The sequence below is a fragment of the Aulonocara stuartgranti genome, assembly GCF_965226115.1.
Source record: "Aulonocara stuartgranti genome assembly, chromosome: 7".
Lineage (NCBI taxonomy): Eukaryota > Metazoa > Chordata > Actinopteri > Cichliformes > Cichlidae > Aulonocara > Aulonocara stuartgranti.
In genome coordinates this window covers 68112369-68128913 of record NC_138945.1, presented here as the reverse complement: position 1 = coordinate 68128913, position 16545 = coordinate 68112369, and the positions used below count along the sequence as shown (strand labels likewise).

General features: G+C 42.7%; 3 protein-coding genes across 5 annotated transcripts; 2 read left to right on the top strand and 1 right to left on the bottom strand.

Moving 5' to 3' along the window:
- Positions 1-111: 111 nt before the first annotated feature.
- LOC309710744 (fibroblast growth factor 6-like) lies at positions 112-7447 on the top strand. Of its 3 annotated transcripts, XR_014277790.1 has the most exons (4): positions 112-1024; positions 1596-1699; positions 3840-4069; positions 4793-4824. XR_014277790.1 is itself a non-coding variant. In XM_082540487.1 (3 exons), the coding sequence occupies exons 1-3, from the start codon at positions 679-681 to the stop codon at positions 4014-4016; spliced, it is 627 nt and encodes a 208-aa protein (XP_082396613.1). In that variant the 5' UTR covers positions 112-678; the 3' UTR covers positions 4017-7447. The 3 variants fall into 3 exon arrangements, 2 of the variants coding, with proteins under 2 accessions (XP_082396613.1, XP_082396612.1); XM_082540487.1 differs by having other exon boundaries at positions 3840-7447; XM_082540486.1 differs by having other exon boundaries at positions 1596-1703; positions 3840-7447.
- Positions 7448-7888: 441 nt separating this feature from the next.
- Positions 7889-10524, top strand: LOC309709796 (fibroblast growth factor 23-like). The gene is made up of 3 exons (XM_082538623.1): positions 7889-8880; positions 9193-9296; positions 9383-10524. Exons 1-3 carry the CDS (start codon positions 8667-8669, stop codon positions 9800-9802), a joined length of 738 nt encoding a protein of 245 aa, XP_082394749.1. The 5' UTR covers positions 7889-8666; the 3' UTR covers positions 9803-10524.
- A 724-nt stretch (positions 10525-11248) lies between these two features.
- Positions 11249-16103, bottom strand: tigara (TP53 induced glycolysis regulatory phosphatase a). Its single transcript, XM_082538582.1, has 6 exons — positions 15970-16103; positions 15155-15192; positions 14918-15039; positions 14544-14621; positions 14358-14468; positions 11249-12122 (listed from the first exon to the last, which is right to left on the bottom strand). The coding sequence occupies exons 1-6, from the start codon at positions 16038-16040 to the stop codon at positions 11727-11729; spliced, it is 816 nt and encodes a 271-aa protein (XP_082394708.1). The 5' UTR covers positions 16041-16103; the 3' UTR covers positions 11249-11726.
- Between the last annotated feature and the right edge of the window lie 442 nt (positions 16104-16545).

Below are 16545 nucleotides of genomic sequence, written 5' to 3'. Positions count from 1 at the left end.
GTCTTAAACGTGGCAGGAAAGAAGAGCGACCAGCACAAGAGCCCTGTCATTGCTCTCCGGTGACAAGTGGGCCTGTTTTTACACCTTCCTTCTAAATAAGGAAGCGATCGGGTAGACATATGACCACCGACCCAATTTGGGAGCAGCCCGAGTGCCCGTCGCGTCCCATACCGCGGAACGCCAATAAGCTTTCTTCTCTTCCAGTTAGGCAGAAACAGCAGCTATCCCCCTCACATCTCCACAGACCTGCTGTTTTTTCTGCCTTTGCAATAACCCTGCGGGTGAAGTCAGCATGATGTCATCTAGGGATGCGATAGTCTTGGCGAGGTTGAAGGGTTTTTGGTGAGCGCAATATTCTGAACTCTTACCGAGAGAGAGAGGCTGTCAGAAAAGGGAGAGAGAGAGTGAGTGTGTGTGTGAGAGAGAGGGGCGCGGGGGAGCTGCAAAACATGGTAATCACCACCACCACCACCAACATCACCATCACCATCACCTCCAGCTCTGCCGCGCACTCTCCCGTCTCCTCTCCTCGTCTGCACCGGGGCTTGCGTTTCATGCCCAAAGCACTGATCTGTGCTCCAAAAATAACCCTCAGTCAGCATGCCGAAGGAAGCAAAACAAGAAGAGCGGTATTTTTAGGGTCATTAATTTTGACCACGTGGCCCGAAGGTAAACCGGATGGCCGTTGCGCAAAGGCTCCTCGTCAGTATGTCCTGCGAGGCCGGCACGCCGCACTGGACGCTGACCGCAGTGGTTCTCCTGGGCTTTCTGCTGGGGATCGTGTCAGCGTACCCTTTACCGAGCAGCAGGACAAATGCAACTTTACTGGAGAAACGATGGGAGACCCTCTTCTCGCGCTCTGTGCTCGGGATCTCCGGAGAGAAACCGGAGCTGAATTGGGAGAGTGACTATCTGCTGGGCATCAAAAGAGTGCGGAGGCTCTACTGCAACGTGGGCATCGGGTTTCACCTTCAGATCCTCCCCGACGGCAGGATAAACGGTGTACATAATGAAAACCAGTACAGTGAGTTATATCTCCACCAATGTAATGCAATAGACATAAAAGAGAGACGGTCAATAAGCATGGATCTGCGATGAGCAGGCTAGTCTATCCCCTCTATTCATTTGCATGATCGCGTCTCATCCGAGTCGGGGAGAGAACTGAATTTCTTCCACGGCAAAGACAAATCTGTTAAAGCACGTATCCATCAGTACTGAAAACCCCTCTTCCTCCCCCTCCTCCTCCAGCTCAACCATGTCACGAATGTATGGACGCTTTTAGACACAACTTATTTTTACGCAGCCCTCTGAGGGCGGTCCGGGAGACCAATAGCCGTGCACGCCGTGCAATTAGGACAGCTATTATTGCGATAACCACAATGCGCTAAATTAATGCGCCTGGATGCAAATGGAAGATGGGGTGAAAGATGCAGAACAAAGGCTCGGCATGCTGCGCAGCAACCTGCAAGGTTACACCCATAGACGCAGAGAAAGCACAATGCTACAGTGGCAAAACGCACGCACTTAGCCAGGATGCTCCTTTGGTATGTACCTCACTGCTCACTCTAACGTAACGCATCTTTGTCATGTATCAGGTCTAATAGAGATCTCGACGGTGGAGAGAGGAGTGGTGAGCCTATATGGAGTGAAGAGTGAGCTGTTTGTCGCAATGAACAGCCGTGGGAGGTTATACGGAACGGTAGGTATGCACAGTATTTCGTTTATTGTTCAGCACTGTTGGTTAATTGGATCCTGAAATCAGGACGCACTTGGAGCTCGATCCGCCTTTTTTCTGTTTGCCTGTCATAAATTGGAAAGAGACTCTTGCCTTATGTGGCTGCAGGGGAGCTGCACGCTACGGCCTGCGAAACCTATATTTCAGTTTCATCAGGAATTTCTAAAGCTATATTTAAAGCAAGTGTGCGAGGCCTGTTGGCCGATGGGTAAATAATGATGAGGTTAACAGATGAGGGATTTAGATCACAGGGCTGTACCGTGTGTGTGTGTGTGTGTGTGTGTGTGTGGGTCAGAGAGAAAGAGAGCAAGAGGAGGAGGGAAACCCCCCTGGTGACAAGAAACCTGTCAGCACAGTTGAAAATCGATTTTAATGGCAAATGGCGCAGCACACACATGTTGAGAGGCACATGGGCAGCACCTTCCACAGGCCTCCATAATCCTGCCCTTCAAACATGTTCACTTTATTTCTCTTGTTAAACATTTAATTCTACAAAAGACAATCTGTTCTTAAGAGTTTCCTGGCAGTTATTACTCATGACTTTGTTTGCTTGTTCTCCTCAACAGCCTTTGTGGTCTTTTGAAAATATGGATTCAGGATCCAATAAAACAAAATGACTCAGTGTTTTAAAGGCGCTGAAGATGCCTTGAGGTAGAGCAGGTTTTCTTTCAACATGGCAAGCAAGGTGACACATGGAAACCTCTGAGTTTCATCAGGGTTTTTATTGATAGCTGTCAGCTCAAGTCTTGTATTTGATATATTTTATATCCTCTGATTCTCTGAGGTTGAGCATTTTATTGCCTGAGGACCTCATCAGATGCTTTATAATTCTTCCTTTTAGTGTTTTGCAACTCCATCATCTCCTCCATTGCTTGACTTGGATAACTGGAGTACTCTGGGTCTTAATCAGAGTTTCAAGCTTGTGCATCTTATTATTGCCCAATGACCTCACATTCCCAATGTGATGGTAGCTAGAGCACAGTTTACATTCCTTTTATTTAGTTCGTCACTGAACTCCTCATCTGCTCAGGAAACACGTGCTTGTTTGAGCTGACGTGATCGGTTTGCTTTTAAGCACATTGATGACAGTTATTAGCTCCGAGTGGTGCGGGAAGGAACATTATGTTTAGTGGAGCCCTGCTGACACATGAATGTGATTGTGGAAAACATATTTGACAGACAGAATGTGAATCACTTATCTGGTCATGAGTGATGAAGCGTTAGCTTGAGAGCATGGTGATGATCTGATAAGAGACTGAATTAGGCCACATGGTCTCTGATGGCGAGTGTGACAGTTGCACACTGTGCAAGTCATGCATAGCCAGCTCAGCACAGCAGAGAAGGGTCAGATATTTCACAGTGTCAGATATTCAAAGACGAGCAGTTTTGTCTCCAAAATTGTTCTTATTTTATTTATTTGAGAATATTTGCTGGAGGTTTTAGGTCTGAAATATTGCATCTCAGAAAGCAATACTTGCAAGATTTGGAGTTAGATCAGATTGATAGCAGAAAGTAGGAGCAAGGCCTAGTATGGGTAATAATAAAAACCTGAAACCTTCAATGACTTATTGAGTTTTCAAGTTACCGGCTGACATTAAAAAAGCTCCGCTGGGTGGTTCCACAGAGCTGCAGTGGCTTTTCATTTAGTCAGGACAGCATTTTGGAGTAAAACACGTTTAATTCTTTATAGTTACTAAACACAGTCAGGTGGAAGCAGCCCCTCCCTGAGCCTGGTTGTGCCGGAGGTTTCTTCCTGTTAAAAGGGAGTTTTTCCTTCCCACTGTCGCCAAAGTGCTGCTCATAGGGGGTCATAGTTCATTGTTGTAGGGCCTACCTTACAGTATAAAGCGCCTTGAGGCGACTGTTGTTGTGATTTGGAGCTGTATAAATAAAATTGAATTGGATTTGACATAACTGTTTAAAGTAAATCCAAAAATCATTTTTTGAGTGCACAGCATTGCAGCGAAGTAACACAAACAACTGAAAAAATGATTCTTTAAAACCCACAACAGTGAGATTTCACTGTTTTTATTACTGTTCATTGCTCACAGTCTTATTTAAGCTTCAAACTTGTGTCTCTGTCCTGTCTCTTTGTCGCCTCCAGACAGTCTTCCACGACGAATGCAAGTTCAAGGAGAGCTTGCTCGCGAACAATTACAACGCCTACGAGTCTCTGGTTTACAGAGGATCCTACATCGCACTCAGCAAGCATGGCCGCGTGAAGAGGGGCAACAAGGCCACAACTGCCATGACTGTAACGCACTTCCTACCCCGAATATGACGAGCAAAAAGTGGCAATAACAAACGTATTTGCACATGTGGATTATCTCCCAGGTAACATAAATACCGTATACTACATACAAACACAAAAAAGACAAAAATGGACTATAAAATAAAGAAACACAGTTATATCTGATAGTATTTATTCAAACTTTATATGTATATTTGGGTAGTTTACTTTGTATTAGAAATGATCAAAAATGCCATTCTTTGCTGCTTTTGTGATTTTCATCCTTTTATGATATGAAGGGCACGGAGAGGCGTCGTTTGTCCCCTCTGGTTTTATGGGTGCTTGCTGGAATTGGTTGAGTTTTTGTCCTGTCGGTGGATGACAGCTCATCTTTTTCAAATGGATTTGTTATTACCTCAAAGCACCGTGTCCCAAGGATGTAGAAAATGTGTGCATGAAATTTTTACACAGAAGAATGCCTGTTTACTTCTAAGGTTTTTTTTGTTTGTTTTTGTTGTTGTCGTCGTCATCTATCAAGGACTATAGACATTTCCCACCCGTTGCATTTGCGTGTCTCTGTCACGGTCAGGGCAACTAGAGCACTTGAAAAAATAACGGTTGTTTTCTTCTTGCTTTGTCATGAGGTGGCGGTGCCTTGAATTCCTTCTTGCGGCCCCCCCTTACCCTTGCATGCGAGAAATGTGGTGCTCAAGTCAGAAATAGGAATGATACGCAAGTCATCACTCCCTCAGACACCACTGGGGGGGCTTTAGCCCAATTCCTAGAGGGCCAGAAGTTTTTTCACTTTATTTTCTTTCCATAATTAGATCAATTTAGTAAGCGAGACTCTACGCTGCACAGGACCCAGTGGAGCCTCTTGTTAAAAAGGAAAGCTGGATTTGGAGTCGCCATCACCTCCAAGGGAGCTTTGACAATCCCGGGGTTCGTTTGAACAGTTTTTGTAGCCGGATCATCAGTCCAAACTGAAAATGTGAATGTTTATGCATTGGCTTTCATCATGTATGCGGATTTGCCTGTTTTCTTCCTTTACATGGCGGAGGGACAGAATATCATAGACCTAACACTATGACGCAAAATACCCTCCATCTCTGCCTACTGTACATTTCCCCCGGTTCAAGTCGGTGCCGTCTGTTGCATCAGGCCTCTTACTCTACACTGCAAAGTTTATGTGACGATGAAGTTGGTTAAAGCAGCATGCTGAGTAAAATTACAGAGCAGGCACGGTCTGCTGCTTTAACTCGAAATAAATCGAGTGAAAAGCGACATTTACTCTCAGTTCAAGATCCTGGGATTTGCAAACGATCCTTACGGTGTCTCCGTTTTTGATATTTAGATAAAGCGGATCGTTTATGACAGAGTTTTTATGCATTCTTCAGATTGGTCACTGAGTCTCACAGGAGAGCGCCGAATATGAGCTGAACCAAAGGGTTACGTTAGTGATGTACATTCAGGCTTTGCATATACAGCATATCATACTTGAATTTAACAACCTCTCATGCTCCTCTTTCTAATACTGTAATTTTCCATAGTAGAAACGAGAGGGCACAAGAAGCAAACAAAGCAAACGATAGCTAAGATGGACAGAGGAATCACTGAGTGTTTAAGTTGACGAACATGTGGATAATATCGGGTGAAATACCTGCGTGGCAGACTCGTGGGTCTCCTGTTAGTTAATCTTAGACTGGACGGTCATCGCAGGGACCTGAGAATCCTGTGCATCTGAGCCATTTTTGCGCAAAGGTCAGAGGCGTGGGCGATTTGCCCTCTGTGTTATTCGTGTAGCTGCGTTTCAGCCACGTCATTTTTGCTTTCTAAAGTTTAAAACCTGTTAGGCCATTTTCCTGATGAAAACAACGACAGTTCTCTTGTAATGTGCAATGAAAGTACTAATGATTTTCGCAACTTCTCAAGTATTTTAAATGCTGGAAGGAGGTGCTATCAAGCTGGCTTTGACCTTCATTATGCTACGAGTATAAGGCCAGCTCGGTGAAATATGATTAAAAGGAAGTAGCGAGGCACTTGTAGATATGTTATCATATTTTACCTCATGCCCTTTTAAACACTGACAGAATGTCTGTGAGCAATGGTTTATGCGCCCTTTAAGCTCCAGCTTCTGTCTAGTAGCAGAGACGAATGTGTGCGTAAGCACGTATGCATGTGTCCGACTGAGCACACTCCTGTCCTGTTCTGTTTCAGCCAGAACGACTGTAGCGATGATCAATTTACCTTAAGTCGGGAATGACGAGGCATTGTCCAGCCGTGCAAACTGACGCACGGTAGTAACGGAGAGGACAAAGATGAGAGCGACTGGAAGCAAAGCCAGTGAGTTGAGGGATGCGTGCAGCAGAAAAGCGCTGACTGTACAACAGCTATGTAGCAAAAGGCCTCGTGAAAAAGAATCAAACGCTTCCAGGAGAGGGGATGCTTATTTCTGAATACTGTGATCCAAGAGAGCAACTTGAAATGCCCAGGATGTCATGTGTGTATCTGAATACACCACTTATAAGTGTCTGTGGGGGATTTTGCCTTGAGCATCTTATTTGTCATTATGAGCGATCAGCCATCGAAGCAATGATCACATGTAGCTTTTTCTCTTGGCTGACCACATGAGGAAAAGGTCAGAGAGCTATTTTTGCTAATTTATCCAAAATATATAAAAGGTGCGTTTTTAATGGAGCGCAGAAGCAGTTAGCTGACGCGAAAGAATAAAAGCACGTGGTTTTGATGACGAGTAGTTTCTGTACGGCCCTGAGAGACACTGTCAGCACTGCAGGAACAGGAACGCCACAGCAGTTCCTCCAACATGATGCTTTCTGTTGAAATCGATATTGTGCACACACCAACTAAGCTTGGTTTTTACTTTCTAAGACTAAGGAAACATTTACTGTCGCAATTGTACGACTTTTGCATGTTGCTGTTCAGAGGCATAAAAGGTTGTATGATACCGCAGTAACGGAGAAAAGGTCCTTAACCTTTACTTCCTCAAGTCCTCATTATGCATGTAGTGTTCTGAACGGACTAGGTTTGTCTTACCCCTTTGATTAAGGATCCGGATCCAGGTCTGGGTTTTGCCATTGCGCTCATTATATATCTGTTCAGCTGGTTTCAAAACGTGTCGGTTCGTAGGGAACCGGAGGCCTGCGGGCGGCTCTGGGATCAGACTCCCGGTGTGCCACCGGCAGCCTTTGTGTTTCTCTCTCACTTTTCTATTCCTGCACTGAAAGGAGAGTACTTCCTCCGAGTCCACCCCCTCTTTTTTAACATATACCTCACCTTCTGCCTTAGTTCCGATTATTGAAATGATTGTAAATTAGTTTGAAACAACAGACTTCTCCAATCATTTGTTTCTGAAAAATATGATGATGAGTAAGTAAAATAATATATTGCAAATGGTTTTCCTTTTATTTTTGTACGTATGTGCTGTGCACAGCAGTCAACTGTATTCCTGAGACGATAATAAAATACGTTTTTGTAAAATCTGTTGCGAATCTTTTATTTTATTGTGTCTAAGTTACTTCACACGCGCATGACAGGAATGACGGCAAAGACCAGAAAATCCGAGAAAATCCGAGTACCAGCGCAAATGTTGAACCTGCAGCCAAAGTCTTTTTCATGAGTCAGTATGTAGCGCCCCCTCCTGGTGAAGAGGAAGGCACACTATGTATGTTTTTGGTTTTTTGCAGGTGTGGAAGCGTAGTTGCAAAGAAAATGGGTCAAGAATACAGCAGCCCTTTATGTTGATCTCATTTAAATTTTAATCTGAAAAAATATCATTTTTCTCCAATTACAATATAAGCAAAAACAAACACTAGCATCAGTTTGAATAGTGTGTGATTTCATTAAAGGCCATACAGTAACATGAATCTTCATTTTCCTCATGAATATGTGACATACTGCTAGTTTATATAGCTTCTGCTATAAATATATGCCATATAATCGCAGATCATCTGCACAATTTTCAATAAACATTACATTAGTATTCAAATGTAATCTTCCTTTGATGTTTGAGTTTGAAAGTTTTTTTCCATTTTAAATAGACATGAATAAGAACGAGGCCAGGCTTTCCAGGAATAATTACAGGGCGGGAACTCTTGTAAAAGATAACGAGAGCAGCGGAAGTGTGTGCAGTTTAATAATAAGCACAGGATAAATCATTTAGCCTGATACTGTGACGCAACAGAGGGCCAGTCATTAAGAAACGACCAATTTTAGACGAATCTAATTGATCTTTATATAACGCTTTCATAAATGTTACATTTCTAACAACACGTGAGGTCAAGTAACAAGAAATATGAGCAAAAATTGTGAAAACCCGTCATTAATGTCAAAGAATGACCGTCAGTCATTTCTTCTTCTGCACTTTCTTATCTCTAGACTTTAAGCTCTGTGCTAGATTTTGTTAGTTAAACTTGAACACATGAGAAATTTTACTTCCACGTAGGGGAGAAAACTGTTTTTTATGCATGTGTGATGCATCGTGTTTCCATACAGCTTACTTCAATTGCATCTAGGCAACCCTTAACTGCTGCAGCCAAGCTTGGAGTCATTTTGGTAAATGAGTTAGCCAGTTTATTGACCCTCTGTTTAAATAGACCCGTTGGACTTTCTCCTCCTCCAGTAGCGGACCACATACCATCCTGAACATTCGTGCTTTTAGAAGGCCTTTAATTGCCATCGATCATGCAACTGGCTTCCTTCTTAGTCATCCTGATTGCTGGACATGTGTCTGTACCAGTGGATTGTAGGCCAAGGCTCCAGGATTCAGAACAACTAGCTCAACATCAGCAGGGTCGATTGAACGCGGCAACAAATGCAGATCCATCTGCCGGTATGGGACGCTTCTACTCTGTGCTGAATGGATCAATGAGACACAGCATTTACAGCGGCTTTCTGGGTAAGTCTGCATATAAACACACAACTGGAACCGCTTATACAGACAATCCTCTGCAATAATAAAGGAAAATGTTAAGTATGACCGACTTTGCTTACTTGATTTTGAAGAGGGTAAATATCAGCTTTGGATCTGAAAGGAAGTTCAGGAAAATCAGAGAAAAACTGAACCAAACAAAACAAAAAAGAAAGTTTGAGATTAATTCTGTACATTTATAAACTTCAAAATATATTTTCAAATTTAAAAGCAGAATATTGTTAATCAAATAATTTTTCTTGTTACATTTGTTAATAGAAAATGTGCTTTTTTTTTCAGTCACTTTGCCTGTGAGAACAGCTTCCAGCAACTTTGTGTCAATATTTGATTTGAGAAGAAAACATTTCATCTGCATGGACTTTAAGGGAAAGCTGTACATATCTGTGAGTATTGTTTTAGATGTTCTTAGTTTGAATGAAGTCACAAAGTGCCAAAAACAGACCATAAACATTTTCTTTCTACCAAACAGAGGCAAAGGGACAGAGAAGACTGTCTCTTCCAGGACATTTGGTTAGATTTAGTAAGCCACCATCATGTGTTTTACTCTACAAGCGGGAGAAGGCTGCTCAGACTACAAGGAGGTCATCTGCGAGTGGCACATGGCGAGCCGCCTGAACACTACTTAGCCCCGCTGAAGAGGCTCTTGAATCCCTCGGTTAAAAGACAGAGAAGGAGCGAAGAGGTGAACCCCTCTGATCCTTTACGAACAGAAGCAAATCCCTCACGTTCTGGAAAAGATCTCAGAGATGCAGATCACGTTCGGCCTGAACAGGCTCAGACAGGCGCTGTGTCTAAAGAGACCATCGCCTCCTGCGACGACCCCCTGTCTGTCTTACAGCCCAACGCGCCTGGAAGCCCTGTGAAGACTAACATTGCAGACCAAGCCTAAGTCGCGCAGCATCACTCATCCATAGAAGATATTTCCCGGGATAAATCTGGCTGACCATTAAGAGCCATAGAAACCTTAGTCCCTTATTTCTAGACCTGGTTGAAAAGGTCTGAAAAGACCTGTTGATTAGAGGCCAAACTGACATCTAAACTCTGCACAGTCGTCGAGGCTGAAGTCGGTTCCAAAGCAAAAGTTTATTGGACACAGATAACAGCCGTTGCTTCAGTGATGCACATGCAGGTGTCTGTTTTTGTTTGTTGGGATGTGAAATGGTTGGACAGTAAAACAGTGTCTGCTTCAGGTCCACAACTAGAATTAGTGGATTGTCTTTTTCAAAATATTAAAACACATCTATGCTATTTATATATGCATATATCTACACGTAAGCAGGTTATGTCTCGGTGTCTGATGCATGGTGTGTGAGCTTCTCACAGGGTGGGCAGCATGTCAGTGCTGCCTGACAGTAACAGTGAGCGGCTTTGAATCTGCTGGTCGTCTGAGGAGTTTGCACCGTCCCAAAAAAGGAAGATCACGTTTCTAATGAACTCAAACGGTGCCTTTGCACTTGTAAAGTCATGCTTTGCTGGGTGGGGAGATACTGACCTTCCTGGAGTTTTTATGGAGCTAACCCTTTTGTATGTACTCATAAACCAAGTTACATCACAGGGGCTCGTGCAGGTCTCCTGTTTGAAGATAATGGTCTGGGAACACTCGACATAAGTTTGGTCCAGTTTGCTGCTGTCCTTTAACCTCTTTGGTGAGGAGAATTTGAACCTCTGGGTCAGATATGTCAATATTTGTTCAAATAATTGTTTAAATCATCCAACAACTCTTGAAGTGTTGCTGAAAAACAGCAACAAGAACAACAAAAAGACGAATGATGCTGTTGTGACTGGGAAAAAATATCTCCTGTATGCAGCTTCCATAAAAATGTCAAAAATGTATCAGGTGCTGGACACCAACAGTCACAGCAATACAAACGTATTTATTTATTGAGCTGTTTTAATGACGTCCTTGCTCGCCTACTGTTTTATTATTTATATATATTGGTTGGTGTATCATTTCTGATGTTAATAAAATAAATTGTAAGTATCTGGAACATCTTTTGCTTCTTGTTTTAAGCAGAAGATGAGTCATTTTCAAACGCACGGCTGAGACATTTCTCATGTGCATTATTGTCAGATTACGTCCTCCTCCTCTAAGATGCCTGTCAAACGAAAATAAACGGGATCTGCAAACGTGGAAGTCCCAGTTAGCTGAAAGCATTTGAGTGATTTAAGATTAAAAGACTCTTTTAAAATCTTACTGACAATAAGTGTCACACAGTTCTCATGAAGGCAGCAAAACCGAACAAAAACAACTAAAATGACCTAAATAATGAAGCCCACTTACAGGAATGAAAATTAAAGGTACGCAACATGAAAAGATGAATAAATAACAACCAGCTGAGTTTATTGAAACGACTTTATCAGGAAAGAACCATCACAGGTGCAAACGTACATTTTTACATCAGTAAAGCATTTCAGTAGTCGCACACGCCACAGACTCCTTTAGCTAAGAAACAGCAGCTTTTACTCTAAATAAATGTGTGGACTGAAAAACAGCCACACAGAGTCCGTTCACGCGTTCCACAGTTTAATGGGCTCGTAACATTCGTCCGTCCTTGTTGACTCAAGTGTTAATTCACAACAATGGGAAAGGAACTGATTTCCAAAGAGTAAACACTACTCCGAGTTCTTGTGCAGATTTCTGGACCCCTACAGGAGAAATTCAGAAACGAGGCCTCGCTAAACCACAGAGTCGCCCACGTATGTAGCAACGAACAGCCAGACAATAACAACGCGATGACGAAATTTCCTGCAACACAAACGATCCGAGGCTTTAATTACTGTTTAAACGAACCCTAAGAAAAGGACGTAACAGGTCACGATCTGCGTTTCACGTGGTCCCCTCTGTGGATAAAAACACAGCGGATCCCTGATAATATGAACTCGTCGTCTTGTTTCCTCACGGTTATTATAAACCGACAAAGGCCCGTGTTCGGACTCAGAGAGAACACGTGTGCTTGATCAGAACCCAGAGGTAAGCGGCAGTGCAATTCCTCCACAAAGTAGCGCACCACCACGCACATGTAAGCCCCATGGGTGACCACCAAAGCATGGACGGGGATATCCTTGACCCCATCGTCGGCCTTCCCCTCAGTAGGAGTCGTCTGTGACGGAGCAGGTAACGACGAGTCGTCCTGCCCTCTCTCGCTGAAGTGTTCGGCCCCAATTTGCTGAAGCATTTTCTCCAGAAACTCTTTGAACCGCATCTTCACCTGAGCAGAGCAAAAATCTGTTATGAAAAGTTCTCCTGCTTCTATTGTTGTACATACTGTAGAATGAGACCCAGGCTTCCTACGGAGCTGAGGGATAAAGGTTAAAGGTCGTTTTATTCATAGTCACGTCCTTTGGTATAAAAACTGCACATCTTTCTGATGCAACAACCTGCAACTTGTTTAAAAAAGGGAGGGAGCAGGCCTTTTGCAGAGGATTTGAGTGCTCCGTGCTTGTGTCAAATCTATATTTGAAGATCAGCGTCACCATCACGATGTGCTGGTCACGTCCTGGATTTGACCAGAGTTCATGTCCAAGCTAGAACATAATGGACGAAGTCTGACGAGGTATCTTGGAAATAGAACATCCTTCCCTCCAACAACCCCTCCTCCTCACATCCTGTCCTCTCTCTCTCTCTCACACACACACACACACACACACACACACACACACACACACACACACACACACACACACACTCAGTTCAGACATTCAGTCATGCAAAGAAGACAATGATATGCTAATCATAACTTTATAGAGCTAGGAGGTGAATGCTTCCTGCCACCTAGTGGAAGTATGTGTACATTACACCAAGATACCTGGTATCAATCCAGAGTGTGCGGAAAGATTTAATTTTAGTGTAATATGTGCAAAAGATCCCACTTTAGAAAAAAAAGCTTAAGTGGGATCTTTTGCATCAGAAACATATTTGAAGGAATATATAAAGGAACTGGGCAGCACGGCGGTGAGCTGGTTAGCACTGCAGCCTCAGTTCTGTGTCTCTCTCTGTCTTTGCTCAGACCGGTGACCTGTCCAGAGAATAGGCTCCAGCCCTGAACTGGATGAGCGTTAGAGGATGGATTGAAGATGAAGAAGAGAGCAAACAGAGATACGAGGAAACTCAGGAAAGAAATAATCTACAGACAATTCTGCGATGGAATCAAAATGTTGTAGTTCGTGACCTGTGAGTACTTCGAACTCGAGACTTCATTTTAATCTTAACTAAACAACTGTAAAACTTTATGGCTATATCGTGCTGGAACCAAGTACTCAAATGCACCTTTGTGACTGATCTTTATACACGATGTGTTACCAGGAACCACATTAACACACAAACATGAAGTAAATAAATAAATAAAACCAGAGGCCTGTGCTAAGAAGCAAGATTTCATATTATATGGGCAACGTCAGGGCTAACCCTGGGTTTTCTGTATGTCCACGCTAACCTATGCTAACCTGCTCCAAAGCAGGTCCGGTTGACCAGCTGACCAATCGATTCTCTATTTGCATCACTGTGAGGGTCTAAAGTTTTTCAGCAGCATCTAATATCTTTGCATTTCCCTGTTGAGCAGTACGAAATATACATTCTTAGATAGAGCTTATTTTTTCCTGTTGGCTGCAAACAGTTTTACAACTAAAGCATGAACACATGATCCCATCTATTTGTATCCCACTTGCTGTCCTTATATCAAATGTGCGTTTCAAACCAAGGCTGCAGCTGAAAGGATGAAACATTTATTTAATCAAACAGTTGATTATAATCCATCATATTTTCCCATGTTTTGATGACTAACTCAGCACTATTAATACTAAAGTGCTCTTCCACTCACGCTGCTGTGCTGTGTTTAACTTCTTCATGTTTTTGCTATTATATAATTCTCTTTGTAAAATCAGCTGATCAACTGCTGGTATTCTTATGCATAGCTGTGATTGGTCAGATGCTGCCAACACCACATCTTTCATGTGAATGCGGGTGGGAAACCCTCGGTAACTAAAGGAGTTGACAGCCAGCTTTGTGTGACCGCTTATCCTTACTGCCGATGATAGCGTGTATCCAGATAAAAGAAAGATACCCTGGGTATGTTGAGCCGCTCTATGGTTCAGGGGTCGGGTTCAAAAGATTACAGATGTTATTAATGTCACATAAATAACAGAAAACCAGATAATCAGCAGGGATGCAAGGACCTGACATCAATAGGGTGACTTTTATGGCCCGTGTTTATCACCAGTGCCACATCTGTTTTTGAGATGAAGAGTGGAAAAACAATAGAACTGTGAGTGTTTTTCATCTTTTTGTTTTTAGCATTTTGTTGTTTCCCAAGAATAAAAAGAAAGTAAATAATTCAGTCTTGGCAATAGGCCTGAATATTATTTATTTTTTATATTATTTTCATTACCAGTGATCCAGAATTTTACCAAGACTCTCTCCTTTTACAATAAGACAACCTCAGCCTCACCTGCTCCTGCGTCTCTCCTCCCGGAGGTGTGAAGCCTGGAAACGTCTGACCAGCCGCCTCGGCCATGTCTTTGACGTCCTGTAACCGCCTCCCTTCAGCTATCCCAAAGCTCTGAAAGATCAACTTATTCATTGGCACGTAAACATCTGATCAATAAGTTTTCTCGTAAGTTTTGAGGTCACTCGCCTTTTCTATAAGCAGAGGGTCACACACCATTTCTAGAGCGGAACAGCTGCTGTTGTGCTTCATTATTGTTTCGGTGGTCTGGATGGAAAAACAAAAACAAAATGTAATCTGATTACAGAGAGGAGGAGGGTGGCTTTTATAAGTCTGCCACGAGTACTCAGTCAGAATTACATAAGTGCTCAGTGTTCAAAGGTCCGACTGCATTTATCTTCTAACTGAGCCTTCATTTAGATCTCATCTCCACACCTGTGAACTTTTATGACACACAGAAACAAATCCACAGACTCACAAGATAAAATAAATCAATCAAACTGGATCTTTTGAAAGGCCAGACGCTTTTTTTACACTGCTGTTGTATAAGGTTCATAGTTTACCTGTTTTGCCCGCAGCATGTTGCTAACAAACACGTTGGTGAACTTGACATCGGCGAGGTATCGCCCTGCAGCTTCTGCCTGCTGCAGCCCAGCCTCAGACAAAGGTGCGTCTATAGCCTGGCCTGGGTGGAAGGAAAAGGGGAAATTAGAATAAAGCAGCTCCCTTATTCTATTTTTTTTTTACCCAAAACAAGTAATTTTATTCTAATGAAACAAATATTTAGAATCATTCTTTACCTTGCAGCAGACCATCTTTGTTGTACTGAGTTTCCCCACTGTAGGAAATAAATGACAGGAGATAACACTGACAGAGTTTGGTGCTCAACAGGCACTCGTTTGATTTCACATCTGTTACCACATGAATGCAAATCTTTTATTACGTGTTGCTCACAGCCATGACGTTCTGTATGCCCAAAGCTGTACTTATACTTTTAATGGCGACTGGCTACTAACACGTCTTTTTGATGATTCAGTTATTTTGAATCACTTAATCAAAATGGCCAAAATAAATGCATAAATCAACAAATGTCAGGATAAAAAGAAATTCACAAGTTCTCAGTTACAGATTGAACCCCAGTGACACGCAAACTGCAAATAAATTACAAAGACAACAAACATTTGGAGTCTGCACTGCTAATTTTGATTTTATTTTCATGGTATCTTCGGACAATATGTGGTGTGTGTAAGTGGTTTTACCTTTGACCCACAAAAATCCGTTTTTTGTTTTTGTACATGAATGAACCTTTATTGTTCCGCGTTTATTCTGCCCCCTGGTGGCCATCGTGAAACGTCGCACAGACTAAACAAACGGTACAAACCCGCTGGGAGAGTCACAGTCTTATCATATATTCTTATCATATATTCCTCGTTTCAGCTTAGAAGCCGCTCTCCGTGAACTCCGGTTAAGACCACGATAGAAATAAACAGTCCGTCACTGCTACACGTTTTAAAACCCCTCCAAACACGACAGACTGAAGTCTGTCAAAGTACAAGTCGCGCTCCTCGGAACCCTGTGGTGCTGAACTTCATATATTATCGTCGGATGAACTTACTGTCGAACAAGGGTCAGCCCAAATGTTAGCGTTTTCATGCTGCGGAAGGCAGAGACCGGGTAAAGACGCATTACTCATTGCACGAGTCTCACGGTGACGGAACATGGGAACACTGGTTTATGGCGTCAGGGGGAAATTACAGCTGCCCACAGAAGCGCATCACCCCCACAGATATATTTAGCCCGACACCATCCACTGCACGCTTGTAGGGTACAGATCTTATTATGAAGATGAACTCTGGAAAGGTGTCGACACACCTGTGATCAGTCACTGACTACGACATCCAGGGGAGATTATTTGAGCAGCTACTGAGATTGGGAGTTTTTCTTAAAGAGAGTCCAGGTTACAAAAGATTTAGACGTGCACATTATACTACTACACAGGTAGCTTATAGTACAAAAGTTGTTTAATCGAAATATATTTCAAGTACCTAAAGTAAAGCTAAAATTACATAATAGTAAATAATAAGAAACAAACAAACAGGATGTTTATCTGTTTGTAGGATATCAGTTATTTCTGGGGCCACATGCAAATCGGTCATATTTTCATGTACACGTGGAAGTTGTCAGATTCTGC

Coding starts and splice junctions, on each gene's coding strand:
- LOC309710744 (XM_082540486.1), top strand. CDS start 679: ATGGCCGTTGCGCAAAGGCTCCTCGTCAGTATGTCCTGCGAGGCCGGC. Junction 1,025..1,595: donor ACATAATGAAAACCAGTACA/GTGAGTTATATC, acceptor GTCATGTATCAG/GTCTAATAGAGATCTCGACG. Junction 1,704..3,839: donor GAGGTTATACGGAACGGTAG/GTATGCACAGTA, acceptor TGTCGCCTCCAG/ACAGTCTTCCACGACGAATG.
- LOC309709796 (XM_082538623.1), top strand. CDS start 8,667: ATGCAACTGGCTTCCTTCTTAGTCATCCTGATTGCTGGACATGTGTCT. Junction 8,881..9,192: donor CATTTACAGCGGCTTTCTGG/GTAAGTCTGCAT, acceptor TTTTTTTTTCAG/TCACTTTGCCTGTGAGAACA. Junction 9,297..9,382: donor AGGGAAAGCTGTACATATCT/GTGAGTATTGTT, acceptor TCTACCAAACAG/AGGCAAAGGGACAGAGAAGA.
- tigara (XM_082538582.1), bottom strand. CDS start 16,040: ATGCGTCTTTACCCGGTCTCTGCCTTCCGCAGCATGAAAACGCTAACA. Junction 15,040..15,154: donor CAAAGATGGTCTGCTGCAAG/GTAAAGAATGAT, acceptor CCTTCCACCCAG/GCCAGGCTATAGACGCACCT. Junction 12,123..14,357: donor GAGGAGAGACGCAGGAGCAG/GTGAGGCTGAGG, acceptor TGCTCTGCTCAG/GTGAAGATGCGGTTCAAAGA.